At 40.7% G+C, this 15,152-nt stretch overlaps 1 protein-coding gene across 1 annotated transcript in view; it reads right to left on the bottom strand.

Annotated features, from left to right (window-relative positions):
- LOC126162841 (cytochrome b5 reductase 4) overlaps positions 1-15,152 on the bottom strand; it is a 305,369-nt gene that overhangs the window by 76,922 nt on the left and 213,295 nt on the right. The window contains exons 4-5 of the mRNA XM_049919604.1: positions 13,590-13,690; positions 10,476-10,620 (exon numbers count right to left, since the gene is read on the bottom strand). Of these exons, the coding sequence (XP_049775561.1) occupies positions 10,476-10,620; positions 13,590-13,690 (246 nt within the window). The remainder of the gene's footprint in view (positions 1-10,475; positions 10,621-13,589; positions 13,691-15,152) is intronic.

The following is a 15,152-nucleotide window of genomic DNA, read 5'->3' on the forward strand; positions in this document are numbered from 1 at the left end:
CTGTTATGTCAGAGACCTCCGATGATAAATAATAGTAGTTTACATGGGATCCCACTGTTTGTCCTCTAACAAACAGCATAACAGATTTTAACAAGTAGTCTGCGTGACAAATTATATATGAGGTTTGTCCGGAAAATACATATAATAGTTGAATAATGTCTTTATGTTACAGGTTGCAGTCACCGCCAGGTGGGACTACTGCTGTAATCAATCCCATCAACGCTCAGTTCCAGTCAGAGCACTCTGCGTGAAGGTGGGAGTGTGCGGCAGCTTGTTGACAGTTACCCTCTTTCACCTGCCGTCGGCATGGAGCTCTCTCTGATTGAGGAACAGTGCATCAACATCAAGTTTCTTGCAAAGCTAGGCAAGAATGGCCGTGAGATTTTTGAGTGTTTGAAACAGGTTTACGGAGACAATTCTCTGAAGAAACCAACTGTGAACAAGTGGTTAAAAAGGTTCCTGGATGGCCGAGAAGAAGTGAACGATGACCCTCGCCCAGGACACCCATCAACATTGAGTTCCGAAGCAAATGTTGAACGAATTCGGGCTTGTGTTCTTAAAGACTGTAGATTGACAGTCAGAATGATTGCTGACAAGCTGTCAATACCCAAAACAATCGTTCGCAAAATCCTGACACAAAAACTTGAAATGAAGAAATTGTGTGTGAAAATCGTACCGAAGCTCTTGACGCCAGAACAGAAAGCAAAGTGGGTTGAGTGCTGTGAGGATTGGTTGGAAGCAGAGTAACGAGGGGACTTTCTCAACCGAGTCATCACTGGAGATGAGTCCTGGTTTTACGAATTCGATGTGGAGCTCAAATCTCAAAGCAAGGAATGGAAACTAGCAGGAGAACCGAGAACAAAAAAGTTGCGAAAAATCAAGGTCCAATGTGAAGACAATGTTGATTGTTTTCTTTGATTCTAGGGGCATTGTTCACAAAGAATTTGTCCCTCCCGGCCACAGTGTGAACAGAAATTTTTACGTTGAAGTTCTGACATGTCTCAGAGCTCGTGTGGCCCGAGTTTGACCGGAGTTGGCAAAAGGGGGCAGGTGGATCCTTCATCACTACAATGTGCCTGCTCACACGTCACTCATTGTGCGCGAGTTTTTGGCCCGAAGCTCAATCACCGTGACAGACCACCTGCCTTATTCACCCGATTTAGCCCCGTGTGACTTCTTCCTGTTCCCGAAATGCAAAATGGTGCTTCGGGGGTGGCACTTGGGAGATGTGGAAGCCATCAAGGCAGAAACGACATGGCAACTGAACAACATCACAACTGAAGACTTTCAGCAATGTTATCAACAGTGGAAACGGCGTTGGCAGAAGTGTATCGCGTCTCAGGGCGAGTACTTCGAAGGAGACCATATTGTAATACCTGAATAATTGTAAAATAAAGTTATTATTCAACTTTTATACGTATTTTCCGGACAAATCTCGTATATATTTCCCAGTTCATTAACTGTATTGTATCGACATTATCTTCCTTATACATACTTTAGAAAAATCCTGAAATTGCTTCACCTATGTCATTGCAGACATCATAAATTATATGATATATAGAGCAGCTTTTAAAATGTGAAGCAGTCACTAATGTACATGTCTCAAGTTGCTAATAAGCAGAGTGTAAACACTATGCTTTCTTCAGGTTACGTTGTTCATCAGTAATTAGTGTTGTGTTTTTAAGTTTCCTCCTAAATGTAATTTGAAGCCAACGAATAGTGTTAACTGACATATGTGGGAAATTCTGGACTTTTGCCATGCAAAGTACATAGTGACTGAATTCTGAAATGACTGGGAATGACTCAGAACCAGCAGTAACTGGCCAACCGGACAAGGATGTCAACAGCAAGTCATCTGAAAGGAAACAGGTGGACAACAAGAGGGGGACAGAATTGAGATGACACAGCAGGATAACACATCCAACGGGTATGCCAAAACTGAAAACCTGAAGATGTAGCGAATCTAGAACCAAAGCAACGGTATGTAGCGTGTTCCATACCAGAGTGCAGGGAAATCATAACTGACTGACTGAGTCGCTGTGCTTCTGGCTTTTAAAGGGCAGCCAAGAATGCTGGTACGCCATCAGGACACTGATGGGCGATGAAGGACAAGGCAGTGGGGGCTGCAGTGACACCTCCACTTCCTTACCCGTATCCACGGTAACTGCCTCAGGTGCCCTAGAGTGTAAACTCCTGTGTGGATGTAGTATCGACAAAGACAGCCTTTCAAGATCCAAGTGAACTGCTGTCAGCAGCAGTCAGAAGGCACGGACAGACTTGGTTGGTATTCTGTTGTTCCAAATCCACTCGCAGTTTAATCACCACAAGGCACTGCCCGTGAGTGACATCCACTATCGCCAGCATCCATAAGGGTTTTGCCCCATATGAATATACCCACACAGCTCAGCAGGCCAATAGCACCCAGCGTTTTGGGTCCATGGTTCCTTAGGCTGTTAGGCCCGGAGATGGAAGAGAGTACGCAGCTGCTGCTCATGGAGTAGCTCTGCCACGCTACAATTGCAGACAGGAGTGGTGCCGTATGCTAAGAAACATCAAGAATGCAGCTGTGGTGGTTCAATCACTCCAACTTTGTGGAGGCGATTGGAGGTTCAACCACACCAACTTCATAAAGGCGATCGATCTCCTGCTTAATGGCTGTCTGTAGGGAGACAGGAATGTGCTGTACCTGACAGAAACAGTGCATTGTGTGTAGAAGCAGGAATACAAGAGACTAGAAATTAGTTGCACACTCCAGGCCAGGTTTGAACGCAGGCACGAAGGCAGTGCAGAGATTATCAAGTTCCTGGAAGGAAACAGTGAGAGATGGCCTGAACCTCATCGGTGATGGAGAATCTAAACAGAGAGAAGGCATCCAGACTGAAAAGGATGCCAGCAGAGTGACTGTAAACAACAGACAGTGTGATCAGGTGTGTGACATTTTTTCTAGGCACGAGCGATTGTGAATTGACTATGAAGGATTCAAACTGTCATCATAAGCAACCAACGTACAGGAAGACAGGGTCAAGTCAGGAGAACCCAGATGAGTTTATGTTCGAAAGTCGATCAAGGAAACAGTAGCTCTTTTGTCCAAGTGGAAACGGACATCCTGGTTCGCAGCTGTAAGGTTGAAAAACAACTTAGTAACAGAAGGATCGCCCTGGCAAACAACTGCCTGGAGCTTATGCACCATCCCTTGGCGTATGTGGCGAGCCGAACCTGACTGTACCAATGCTTTATGACACACAGTTTGGAAATGCCCATCTTTTCCACAATGGGTGCAGTGCAGCCAACAAACAGGACAGTCCATACAGGTGTCTTCTGCGAAGCAATCAGGGTAAGTCAGAAGACCCACATACTTACCCTGATGGGGTGTGACTGGCTGTTCAGAAGTCATTGACATATCAGAAACCAATGAATCACAATGACGTCAACAGGGAGAAGGCTTACGAGAATTCTGCCCAAGGCAGGAACTGGACCGCTGCTACTTGTGGCCAAGCAATTGGAGATTCATTCGCTACTTGTGTAATCTCAAAAGGGAGTGAAATTTTCAAAATGTCATCCAAGGAAGAGCTGTCCAGTGTGAGGGTCATAGCATGCACTTCCATACCAGAAGCCAACTAGATCACTACATCTCAAGTCAAAAAATCTGCATATGTGGTCTTGCAAACCAGTTTGCACATGTGAAATCACAACGGAAACTTAACCCTTGCACATCTGTTACCCATGAGTGATGTGACTCATCAGGTTGCTTGAGGTATTGGTGCAACTCAAGGTGCATAGTTACCATATGGACTTCAAAAACGAGGAACAGATCATCTCGATCATAAGTGCAACAGGATTCTAGAGTGGTTCCAACATCTTTAATAAGAAAAATTGTTCTGGGGAAGCCCAAGAAAGGGAAAGCGACCATTGTAGAGCATCAACAGAAACCCAAAAGTACTGCTTCTGCAACTGAAAGTATGCATCCCAATCTTCTTTGGCATTGTTAAACAGTGGAAACATGGGTAGCTCTCTGCCTGGGAAATGACCACGAACTGGATGGGTTGGTTACCCTGAACCTGTAGCTGACCCTTCAAAAGCTGAATTTCCTAATGGGGTGAATCAGTTTGCTGCTGCTGATGCTGTCATCGTCGTCGTCATCATTGAAACTGCTGCTGGAGCTGCTGCCGCAAGTGCAACTGTTGCTGTTGCACCAGTTGCATGAGCTTGGCATCTGTGGGATGCTGCTAACCTTTTACTTCATTGACAATTACAATGACTGAAGAATCAGCAGAAGATGGATGACTGACCAAGGTCATCAACAGCAAGTCACCTGAGTGTGCACAGATGGATAGAAACAATAGAGATAGCACAGCAAAGTAACAAGTGCAGCAAGTAAACAAAGATCGAAAGCCTAAGACACAGCAAATCTAGAATGAAAAAGAATGTTGTGTAGTGAGACCAATACTAGAGTGCTGTAAAATCATTACTAACTGACAGAGTTGCGCTGCTAGCCCCAAAGGGTAGCCACAAGCAATGGTAGGCCAGTAGGATGGGTATGGCTCCATAGCCAAGGATGCAGTGGTGGCATCAGCACTCACAGATTATAGTAGCGCCTCCTAGCAGCTGTCGTCAATGTCCATGCCTTCCAACAGGCTTTTGATATCACTGGGCTGTGATAGCAGAAAATAATTCTCTATAAATATGGAAGTTTTGCGTTGTGCACCAAAGTGCCAAAGAAACTGGTATAGTCATGCGTATTCATATGTAGAGATATGTAAAGAGGGAGAATACAGTGCTGCAACAGGCAACGTCTATAGACAACAAGTGTCTGGCACAGTTGTTAGATTGATTACTGCTGCTACAATGGCAGGTTATCAAGATTTAAGTGAATTTGAATGTGGTGTTATAGTCAACACACAAGTGATGGGACACAGCATCTCTGAGGTAGCGATGAAATGTGGATCTTCCCATAGATCTTTTCATGAGTGTACTGTGAATATCAGTAATCTTGTAAAACATCATATCTCCTACATTGCTGCGGCCAGATAAAGATCCTGCAGAAACAGGACCAACGATGACTGAAGAGAATTGTTCAGGTGATAGAAGTGCAACCCTTCTGCAAATTGCTGCAGATTTCAATGCTGGCCCATCAACAAACGTCAGCGAGAGAACCATTTAACAAAACGTCATCAATATGGGCTTTCAGAGCCGAACACCCACTCATGTACCCTTGCTGACTGCATGACACAAAGCTTTACGCCTTGCCTGGCCCAGTAAATACTGACATTGGACTGTTAATGACTGGAAACATGTTGCCTGGTTGGACGAGTCTCGTTTCAAATTGTATCTAGCGGATGGATGTGTATGGGTATGGAGACAACCCCATGAATCCAAGGACCCTGCATGTCAGCAGGGGACTGTTCAAGCTGATGGAGGCTTTTTAATGGTGTGGGGCATGTGGAGTTGGAGTGATATGGGACCCATGATACGTCTCGATATGACTCTTGACAGGTGACACATACGTAAGCATCCTGTCTGATCACCTGCATCAATTCATGTCCATTGCAAATTCTGACAGACTGGGGCAATTCCAGCAGGACAATGTGACATCCTGCATGTCCAGAATTGGTAAAGAGTAGCTCCAGGAACTCTCCTCTGAATTTAAACTCTTCCACTGGCCACCTAACTCCCCAGACATGAACATTATTGAGCATGTCTGGGATGCCTTGTAACTTTCTGTTCAGAACACACCTCCACCCCCTCATACTCTTACGGATTTATGGCCAGCCCTGCAGGATTCATGGTGTCAATTCCCTCCAGCACTACTTCAGACATTAGTCAAGTTCATGCCACATCATGTTGCGGCACTTCTGCATGCTTGCAGTGGCCCTTCAAGATATTAGGCAGGTGTATCAGTTTCTTTGCTCTTCAGTGTATATGGTGGTGTATCCTATGTGCCAATTATTAGTGCCAAAGAATAACATTGCTACTTTCATAGGCTATGTTCATTATCTTGTGTTCTCTTCAGTACTCTCTAGTATGAATGCTTGTTCACAGATACAACTAAATGCTAGTGAACACTAGCAAATTGTCTGCAAATATCTACTCATTTGTGTTCATTTCCAGTTGTTCCAGTGTAAAGGGAACTCAAGATGAAGGGCACTGAATATCTGGAATACTGCCACTATACTAGAGCAACAGTCAGAAGGCATAAAATGCAACATTTTAGAGATAATTCATCATTACATTAAAAAAAAATCCTCAACCCTCTGGCAAAATGTGAAAATAAGTGATTGCAAACTCTTTTACTTTACAACACAAACCCTCATGCAGTTGATCCAAAGCATGAAATATGAAGTACCTGCAATAAGTGCTTTATCTTACAACTGCAAGGGAGTACATATGGAATCAGCAATGATGTGCTGTTGTTATAAACATGTTTTATGTATAAAAAACTGAATTTAGATCATATCAATTTAGGTTAGAGTCAGGCAATCTGTTGCCAGTTGTCACAATCAACGTTGCTTTAATTATCAATAGTTGACAATTAAATTACCTCATGGGTGCATGTCAAAAATTGAATGAGGTAGGAGTTTAATATGAAAGAGTCACAATTACACTGCAAAATTATATCAGAAATGGCAAAAAAAATGAAATCATACAAGAACTTGTTCATAAAAACATTCTTAAAATTCCATTTGTATCACGTCTACATCCATTGTCCAGGAGAGTACTGGGTGAATACATTTCTACACCCAAGTGCATATGTGACAAAGCAGTTGGTTTACATCCACCTGTTATGTTTTTTTCCCTCCCCCAAATAATTATAATTATTATTCTACTGCTACTTTTTTGTGGTATCTTTAACATTGTCATCTGTATGTCATGTGCACAACACATTAAAATTTCGAACACTGACTCAGGGTTAATTCAACTTAACTTTATTATTATCGTTACCTTACTTTGGTTTTTCTCAGTCAATGTGATTACTTTGGCTGAAAACAGTACTAAATACAAAGTATCAATAGTTTCAGATTTTGTTATCATTGCTCATACACAAAAATATACCCAATTACTGACTTCCTGAAAAAATAGATTAAAAAAAAAGTTATAGAAATAAGTAACGTATTCACATAATCAGCAACGAAAATATGCACTGAGTTAATTTGGAAGTAATTAATATCTTAAGATAAAACAGTGTTACTGAAATAGAGTCCGCCCCCGGTAGCTGAGTGGTCAGCACAACAGAATGTCAATCCTAAGGGCCTGGGTTCGATTCCTGGCTGGGTTGGAGATTTTCCCTGCTCAGTGACTGGGTGTTGTGTTGTCTTAATCATCATCAACATCATCATCATCATCATCATCATCATCATCATCATCATCATCATCTCATCCCCATTGATGTGCAAGTCGCCGAAGTGGCGTCAAATCTAAAGACATGCACCCTGCGAATGGTCTACCCGACGGGAGGCCCTAGTCACATGACATTTATTTTACTGAATAGAATCACATTATTTGCACAATTTAGTTATAATTCAACATAAATTATTACAGTATCTGAAAGTTCATGTACAAACAAATCTCAGAAATGTAAATCTTTAATTATAATTAGTGAACATCTGATGAACACCAATAGGCAAATTAGTTTGTAAACTTTCATAAGGAGCACGTTAAAATCCATTTTCGTTCAGTTCTTGTTCAGTCTACAGTGAGCTCGAATGGAGCAATATCATTGTTCGCCAATACGGCGAAATATACCACAGTTGATTGAGACGAAGTATTAGTTGGAAAAGCTTCATATTTCACCTAAATTTCATGTCCAGGAATTTTTTTAATCAATAACTTAACTATTTTTATTGACAGTGTTAAAATTCAACGATGACTTGTGCAACCTATGACACTAAGGTCAGACTATGAACTGTGTTGCTTCCAAATGATAATTACTGTGCAAATAATGTTTTTATTGGTAAGACTGTTGGATCTGAAGGACGATGTCTGAAATTTATTCACTGACTGTATTAAGTATATGTCTGCCACATGTGGACTTTGGTGAGTAATTATATCAGTTTGTTGGTTGACTGGGGAAGGGAATCAAACAGCAGTGTCATCAGTTCTATAAAGTGGCAGAAGCCAACGGAGGAGCTACACAAACAGCATAGTCCAGTCAAGGTGAAGGGAAAATGGGCAAACAAAGAGGTGAAAGAAACACTGGGGCAGCAGCAAAAGTAAAGAACAGAAAGGAGGCAGGGGGACAGGGTCACTCCAGAGATGCTATACACATATTGGGGCACCAGCACCACTGCCACCCTTCCTTATCTCCACATGATACCATGATCACAACACAATTGGGACAACACCAAGAGAAGAAGATACACAAAAAGGGGAAGCAAACGGCACAAAAGACCAGACAAAACATAAGGAAAAGGGGAGTGGGGGGGGGGCGGAGGGAGGGCGGAGAACCTGCCTGGTGTGGAGGCAAGGCTGAGGTCTCCATAACCAAAACCAACATTAACCAACATTCTAATTACAGACAGAAATTCAGGTACTTAAACCTGGGAAGAGAAACCACTTTTACAAAGAAAACCAAGGACAGACACAACCATGCAAGAGTTGTCCGCTAACACCCAGGACAAGAAAGCTGGGAGGGCACTTGTAATGTGAAGGGCCAAAGGACAGTACATCGAAATATGGATCACTGTGAGCAGGGCCCTGAAACTGCAAATGGGGAACAGCTCACAGCAAAGTAAAAATGCCTCGGTCAATCTAGTATAACCAATACAAAGACAGCAGAGGATGATAGATTCCCACTGGGAGAGGCAGAGGAAAGAACAACACGTGATGGGAGTCTCCTTGATTGCATGAAGTTAGCCTCCCAAGAGTCGACCCACACCTGAACAAAAAGGATTTGATGTAAAGCTGCTGATCCACCCCCAGAGATGGCATGGAGACATAGTTGGCCGATCAGCATTTCATTATCGGGATGCCACATCGCCAGGAACCCAAGGGAAATCAATTGAACAAGCAGGAGTCCCAAGATTGGTGAGAAGGTCATGGATGGCAGAGAGAAAGGGATGGAAGGAAAAGCCCCAGGGTGATTATCTGAAGGCCACTAACTGAGTTTATACATAATGAAACTTGGGTGACGGAGGACAATTTCATGTAATAGAGGGCCTGATAATAGCCATCAGTTCTGTGGTAAAGACCCCATACATAGACATCAAAAGATGGTGTTGCATGCCAACAGAAGACGTGACAGCGTACCCCACATGTCTGACAGATTTAGAGTCATCAGTGTATATATATATATATATATATATATATATATATATATATATATATATATATATATATATATATATATAAAAAAAAAAAAAAAAAAAAAAAAAAAAAAAGCAGCTGAGGAACTAACCAAGAAGAAGTGGCCAGGAGAGAACACGACAAAGAGGACGAGGTGGGAAGATGGAAATTGTGCCAGAGAGACGTGAAAGGGAGCTCAACCAGTAAACCTAGTTGAGGGCGGGCAGCAGGAGGGCAACGTCCAGAATCCGCAAAAAGAATAGAGTAAGATGTGTGAGCAGGAGAAGAGCAGATAATAGTGGTGGTACAGGAGAAGAGCAGATAGTAGTGATGGCATAGAAAACTAGGAGCTGGGACTCCCAAACCAAAAGGGGAGGGATCCCAGTGGCAATCACAAGACTATCGACAGGACTAGTGCTAAAGGCACTGGTGGCTAAATGGATACCACAATGAGGAACCAGGTCCACGAGGAGTACTATGGAAGGAACAGCTGATTCATGAACTTGACAACCATAGTCCAGCCAAGACAGAACTAATGCCTGATAAATGTGGAGAAGAATGTAATGACCTGTGCCTCAAGAGGAGTGTGCTTGAAAGCGAAGGACATTGAGTTTTCAGAAGGCACACTGAGACAACCAAGTAAGCTTGTTGTCAAAAAGAAGACCCAAGAAACTGAACAGGGGGGGGGGGGGGCATAGTCAGGTTTTGGGTGTCAAGATAGAGCTCTAGATCAGGATCGACTGTAGTATGGTCAACAGAAATGCTCCACCTTTGATTTAAGGGGGGAGAACTGAAAATAGTGCAAGAGTGTCCATGTAGAAGCACGCCGAATGGCACCCTGGAGCTACTGGTTACAAAATAAGAGGCAGCTGCATTGTTTAAAATGAATTAGACAAATACACTGTGTTAACCAAAATATCAATGTATTACATTAACTGAAAATGGGTGAATGCCTCGGGCACATTTTGGCATAAACAAAACCAGACAACACGTAGTATTTCTTCAAGAAATTTGTTTTCAATTATTGTACTGAATACTGACTAACATTAGGGCTGTATTTTTTCTTTCTTTGAATCTGAATTTTGTAGAACTACTCAGATAATTATTGTTTCTACTAGAAGACTAACACTGGAACCTAGAAACAATTCATTAACAGAGTACATAACCTAAGTAATATTTTGTAACAGGGTACTCACCATTTTGAAAACCAGGAACTGGTGGTTTCTTTTTATTACTTCCAAACAGATGCATACGAAGGTCTTCGTTTCTGCTATCTCCTCGCTTCAGGCGCCCCACAACACACTTTTTGAGAATAGAATCATAATTCACCCAAGCATGTACCTGCATAATAAAAAGTGTTAATGAATGAGCTTCTCAATATATTAATCACAAAAGTGCTGCCATTTTGCATGCTATGGAAAAAGTTAAATTTCTTTTTTTCCTTATTATGGCATTCACTATTTCAGAGTACATAATGCAAAAATTCACTAGCGAGTGAGTGTATAGTGTGGCAATAAAGAATAACATGGACATGATACTTGCTTAAAGATAGTCATTTGTGGTGATGACTGCAACAGTGATTACAACCATCTTGATAACAAAGAGAAATATAAATTCCTGAGCAAGGGTACATCCCCCTATTAAAACGACAATTAGTTGTGTAGTATCTCTGTCTATATAATTTCAGTTTATGAAAAATTCCAGTAGTGATCTGTTAATATAATTAATTACAATGGTACAGAGGGACGTGTATAACCACTTTCAATAACAGCTACATAATTAATAGAAAACAGTGTAACACAATGTTTTAAACTGTAAATACTATGTAAAAAATAGGCCCACAAGGTGAATGCAAATTATGATACGAATAGGGAAATTTTCCTCAGGAAATGTCAGCAGATGGAAACGCACATAAATATGTAAAATTGGTAACTTTCTGTACCATGGGCTCCTTCTGACAAGAGAGCACGTGGTTGTTTAAAGAGTGTCTGATAATGCTTAAAAATACTAGGATAGTCACGAGAATTGTCTGGCAGAACTTGAGGTCAAGGGATATTTATGTGGTAGGGTGAAAGGAAAAAAACCCTATTGTTACTGGATGACATCAAAAACCTGAGAATTTATTTGTGGCAGCTAGGTAAATCAAAGCTGAGTGGAAATATGTTGTTAAAGATGAAAAAACTTTCAATAAAATCTGTAGACAGAAGCAAAACCTAAATGAAATTAAAGGTACCAAAAACCAAGCACATGCGTAACAACTTCCTTATTGTCAAATGCTAACACTGGGAGTGAGAATCCAGACAGCACACAAGGTGCTCGCAACCATCGTGTTGCACAGTGGGTTCTGCAATGGTGTCCATGTGCTACCAGCATATATTATAGCATCCAAGTTCGTTCATTAACACCTTTGTTGCTGTCATACCACAACAGAAGCATGTGGATGACAAGTGCTGCATGCAAGTTGGTATATGATATGGACAGTTCTGCAACCTGGTCTACTTGCTCATTATGAAAATAACATATGCAGAGTGCTTTCAGAAAGGTAAAAAGTTAATTGGGGAATGAGACACAAAGATGTAAGCTCTCAGTGTAGTTAATGTATACAATGGGACTGAAAATGTACCATACAAAACACAAGTACTGAATCATGAAGGCCCCCTAGGCTACAAACTGTTAACAAAAATCGAGCCTCTTTCACAGATATTCATTATGTGCACTCTTGACCAACCTTTCCCTTTCCCACAAATTACATTATATCAATTGTTATAACAGTTTAAGGCATTTAAGGAGGAGTCCCAGGTTTTTCTAGATTGGTTCATATATTAATGTTCAGAACCCACAGTGGTTGAGATTTTTGGCCAGCACTTACCTAGTTTAGGAGGTAAAATGTGCAGTGTTGCCACATATCCATACATCAGTGTATGTGACATACAATTTAGCTTTCGGCACTAATAATTTCTTCCTCAGGGAGGAGAGAGCAGTGTCTCAATCACATTCTGCAGGCTTGTATCATATATCAAATTCTTCCTTATTAATGTGCAGTTTTACACCCCAAGAGCAAGAGACTGACCTTAAGTTCTAACCACTGTCACCTCGTTTTTGCCAATGGCATCACCATGCTGGATATACCTGGTCACCAAACTCGCACAACAGCAGGCCCAGTTAGTCTTAAATGGGTGACTGCTCGGAACCTACATGTGCCATTGGCTCAGGGACATACAAGCCACCAAAGTGGAATCCAATTGAAAGACTTGCCCAGCCAACTGAACCATATGACTTTATAATATCTTTAGACAAAAGTCACACACTACTGCATGTGAAGATCAGGCAGAGTTAATGTCACCATCATGAAGTTCTCTTTTCTCTTCCTCCTTTCTTTATCTTTTTTCTTCAAATAATATGGTCAGTTTCTAAAAGTATCTCCATTTTCCATGCATGCAGAGTAAATTATAGTCTCATTAAATTGCAAACATTCCCTTCTCATTGCCTAAGTAAGACATTCATCCAGACTGGGAGGGGGAAGGCTGTAGGAGCAAAGTGAAGGATGAATGTCTCATTTAGGTAATGAGGAGGGAACTTTTGTGATTTAATGAGACAATGATTTACTCTGCAGGCATGGAAACTGGGGGTAGTTTGAGACAGCTTCCAGAAAAATGGCTCAGTAGCAAACATACATGTGGTCCAGTGAATTACTGATCAAAAAATCTATATTATCACCCAAGGCAGTCTGTGTCTTCCTGGAATGAATTTTGAACCACTTAATTTGTGATCATCCGAGTGAGAATTGTGAGACTGAATGAAGTGCATAAAATCTTAGCTATCTGTCTTACAAGTAGGAAATGTTACTGAAGAACTGATGAGAATAAAACAAAGACCATAACTAGATTTCATGACCATAATGACTGGTTTGCTAAACTGATCACTCTACAGGATACATTGAGGATTATGCCAGGCAGAGAAGTATGTGTATGAGATGAGTATGAGGTATATAATAATTATGGTGCTGATGAGTTAAGGTCTTATCTAAACTCAAAGAAACATCACTGTTCAGAGTCAGGTCACAACAGTATCCAGTATAGTGTACTAGACATTCCGTGATGATCATCATCAAAATTCTCCTACAGCTTTTAACTAACTTTAAGAGGCCTTGTGTCTCCTCTGTGAAAGTGAAAGTTCATGTAATCTTTTCAATAGCTGTGTGTTTGTTTTTGAAAATTTTGCTCTAAATAAATAATGAGTAGCCAACAAAACATACCACTGTTTTATATATCCTTAATCTATATACGAAGCAAATCAACTAATAAAGTTACCTGATTAAATAAATCTGTTGCATCTTTACCTACACCCCTCATCAGCTGTTCAGAGCCACCAGGGTGGAAAGCCATGTAATGTGTCACATTGTAAACTATTCCTGTAACATAGAAAACACAATGAGTAAGTTTTAAGCAAAAAGAAAAAGTTTGTGTTAGTAAGCAACAAAGAAATTTTTTTTCAGAAAGACACTGCACTTCATCTAACATTACATTCACAAATTCATCAATGCATAATATCAAACTAACTGGTGTAGGCCCAACTATATCCCTAATAAGAAAGTTCATTCATAAATACTATGCTGGCATTAAGTTTTCACAAAAATCAAACCTGATGCAATGTTAAATGCAGTGGTGGAGAATATTACAAATGAAACAAGTCAACAGAACAAAGACGCTCACGTTGTGATTATTGGAGGTGGCAGTGACATACACAAAAACGAAAGCAAGACAGCCCTGCAATGTTTCCGTAACATATTACCAAAACTATTTCAAACAAACATTGTCATCACAAACATGCCAGTGCGACATGATTTACCACTGTGGTAGTGTGTAAACAAAGAGATTTGACACTACAATTCCGAGCTAAAGAAACTGTGTGATAAATTTAGTAATGTACATTTGACAGACTTAAGTAAGATGAGTCGTGATGAACACACTAAACACGGATTCCACTTAAACAGGAAAGGGAAGGCCAAGCTAGTTTCCCACATACGCAAACTGTGCGAGAAAGACAATGTGGAGAAAGCTCCAATTGCTCTGGGCTACAACCACGAGACTTTTTTTAGAACAAAGGACCATAATAATAGTTTTCAGGGATGTATTTCAGATATGACTGAGTCCCGTTCACGCAAAGAAAAGCCAGGCTGTGAAATAAGTGGTCAGTCATTTCAGGACAGTTCTAGAAAACCAGTGTATGCAAAATGTCGAAAAAAGTGTAACTCAAACAATTTTGATTTGTGCAAGATGGTAACGGAATTTGACATGTAAATAAATAAATAAAAAATAAATAAATAAACAAGAAGGGATAACACCCTTAAAGTTAATGCACTTAAATGTACAATATCTCAGAAACAAACTATACATTCTACAAATATTCATAGAGGAACACTTGCCACATGTACTAGTAATAATGGAACATGGGCTAAAATGCAGTGAAATAATATATTATAGATTAGAAGGTTACATACTAGCAAATGGTTACTGTAGGCAAAACCATAAAGGTGGTGATTGGCAGTTTATGTTAATAAGGATATAGAAGCTAAAAAAATTTCCTATCTTGGACACTACACCAAAGAAGGATCAATTGAAATGACAGGTATTGTACTCCACAGTAATGATCTTAAGTTACCAAAGCATAAAGTGATTGGAGTATATAGGCCACCAAATGCTGGTGTAATGCTGTTTATGGATGAACTTAGTAGTGTTGTTGGTCAGGCCAGTTCTATTGAAATTACTATATTAGGTGACTTTAATATACTCAGTGATATACTGACCTCATACAATCTTGTAAATATGGTGAACTCTGACACCATGTTCTGACACCATGTTCCACTAGAATAG

Source organism: Schistocerca cancellata, chromosome 2 (assembly GCF_023864275.1).
Source record: "Schistocerca cancellata isolate TAMUIC-IGC-003103 chromosome 2, iqSchCanc2.1, whole genome shotgun sequence".
Taxonomy (NCBI): Eukaryota; Metazoa; Arthropoda; class Insecta; order Orthoptera; family Acrididae; genus Schistocerca; species Schistocerca cancellata.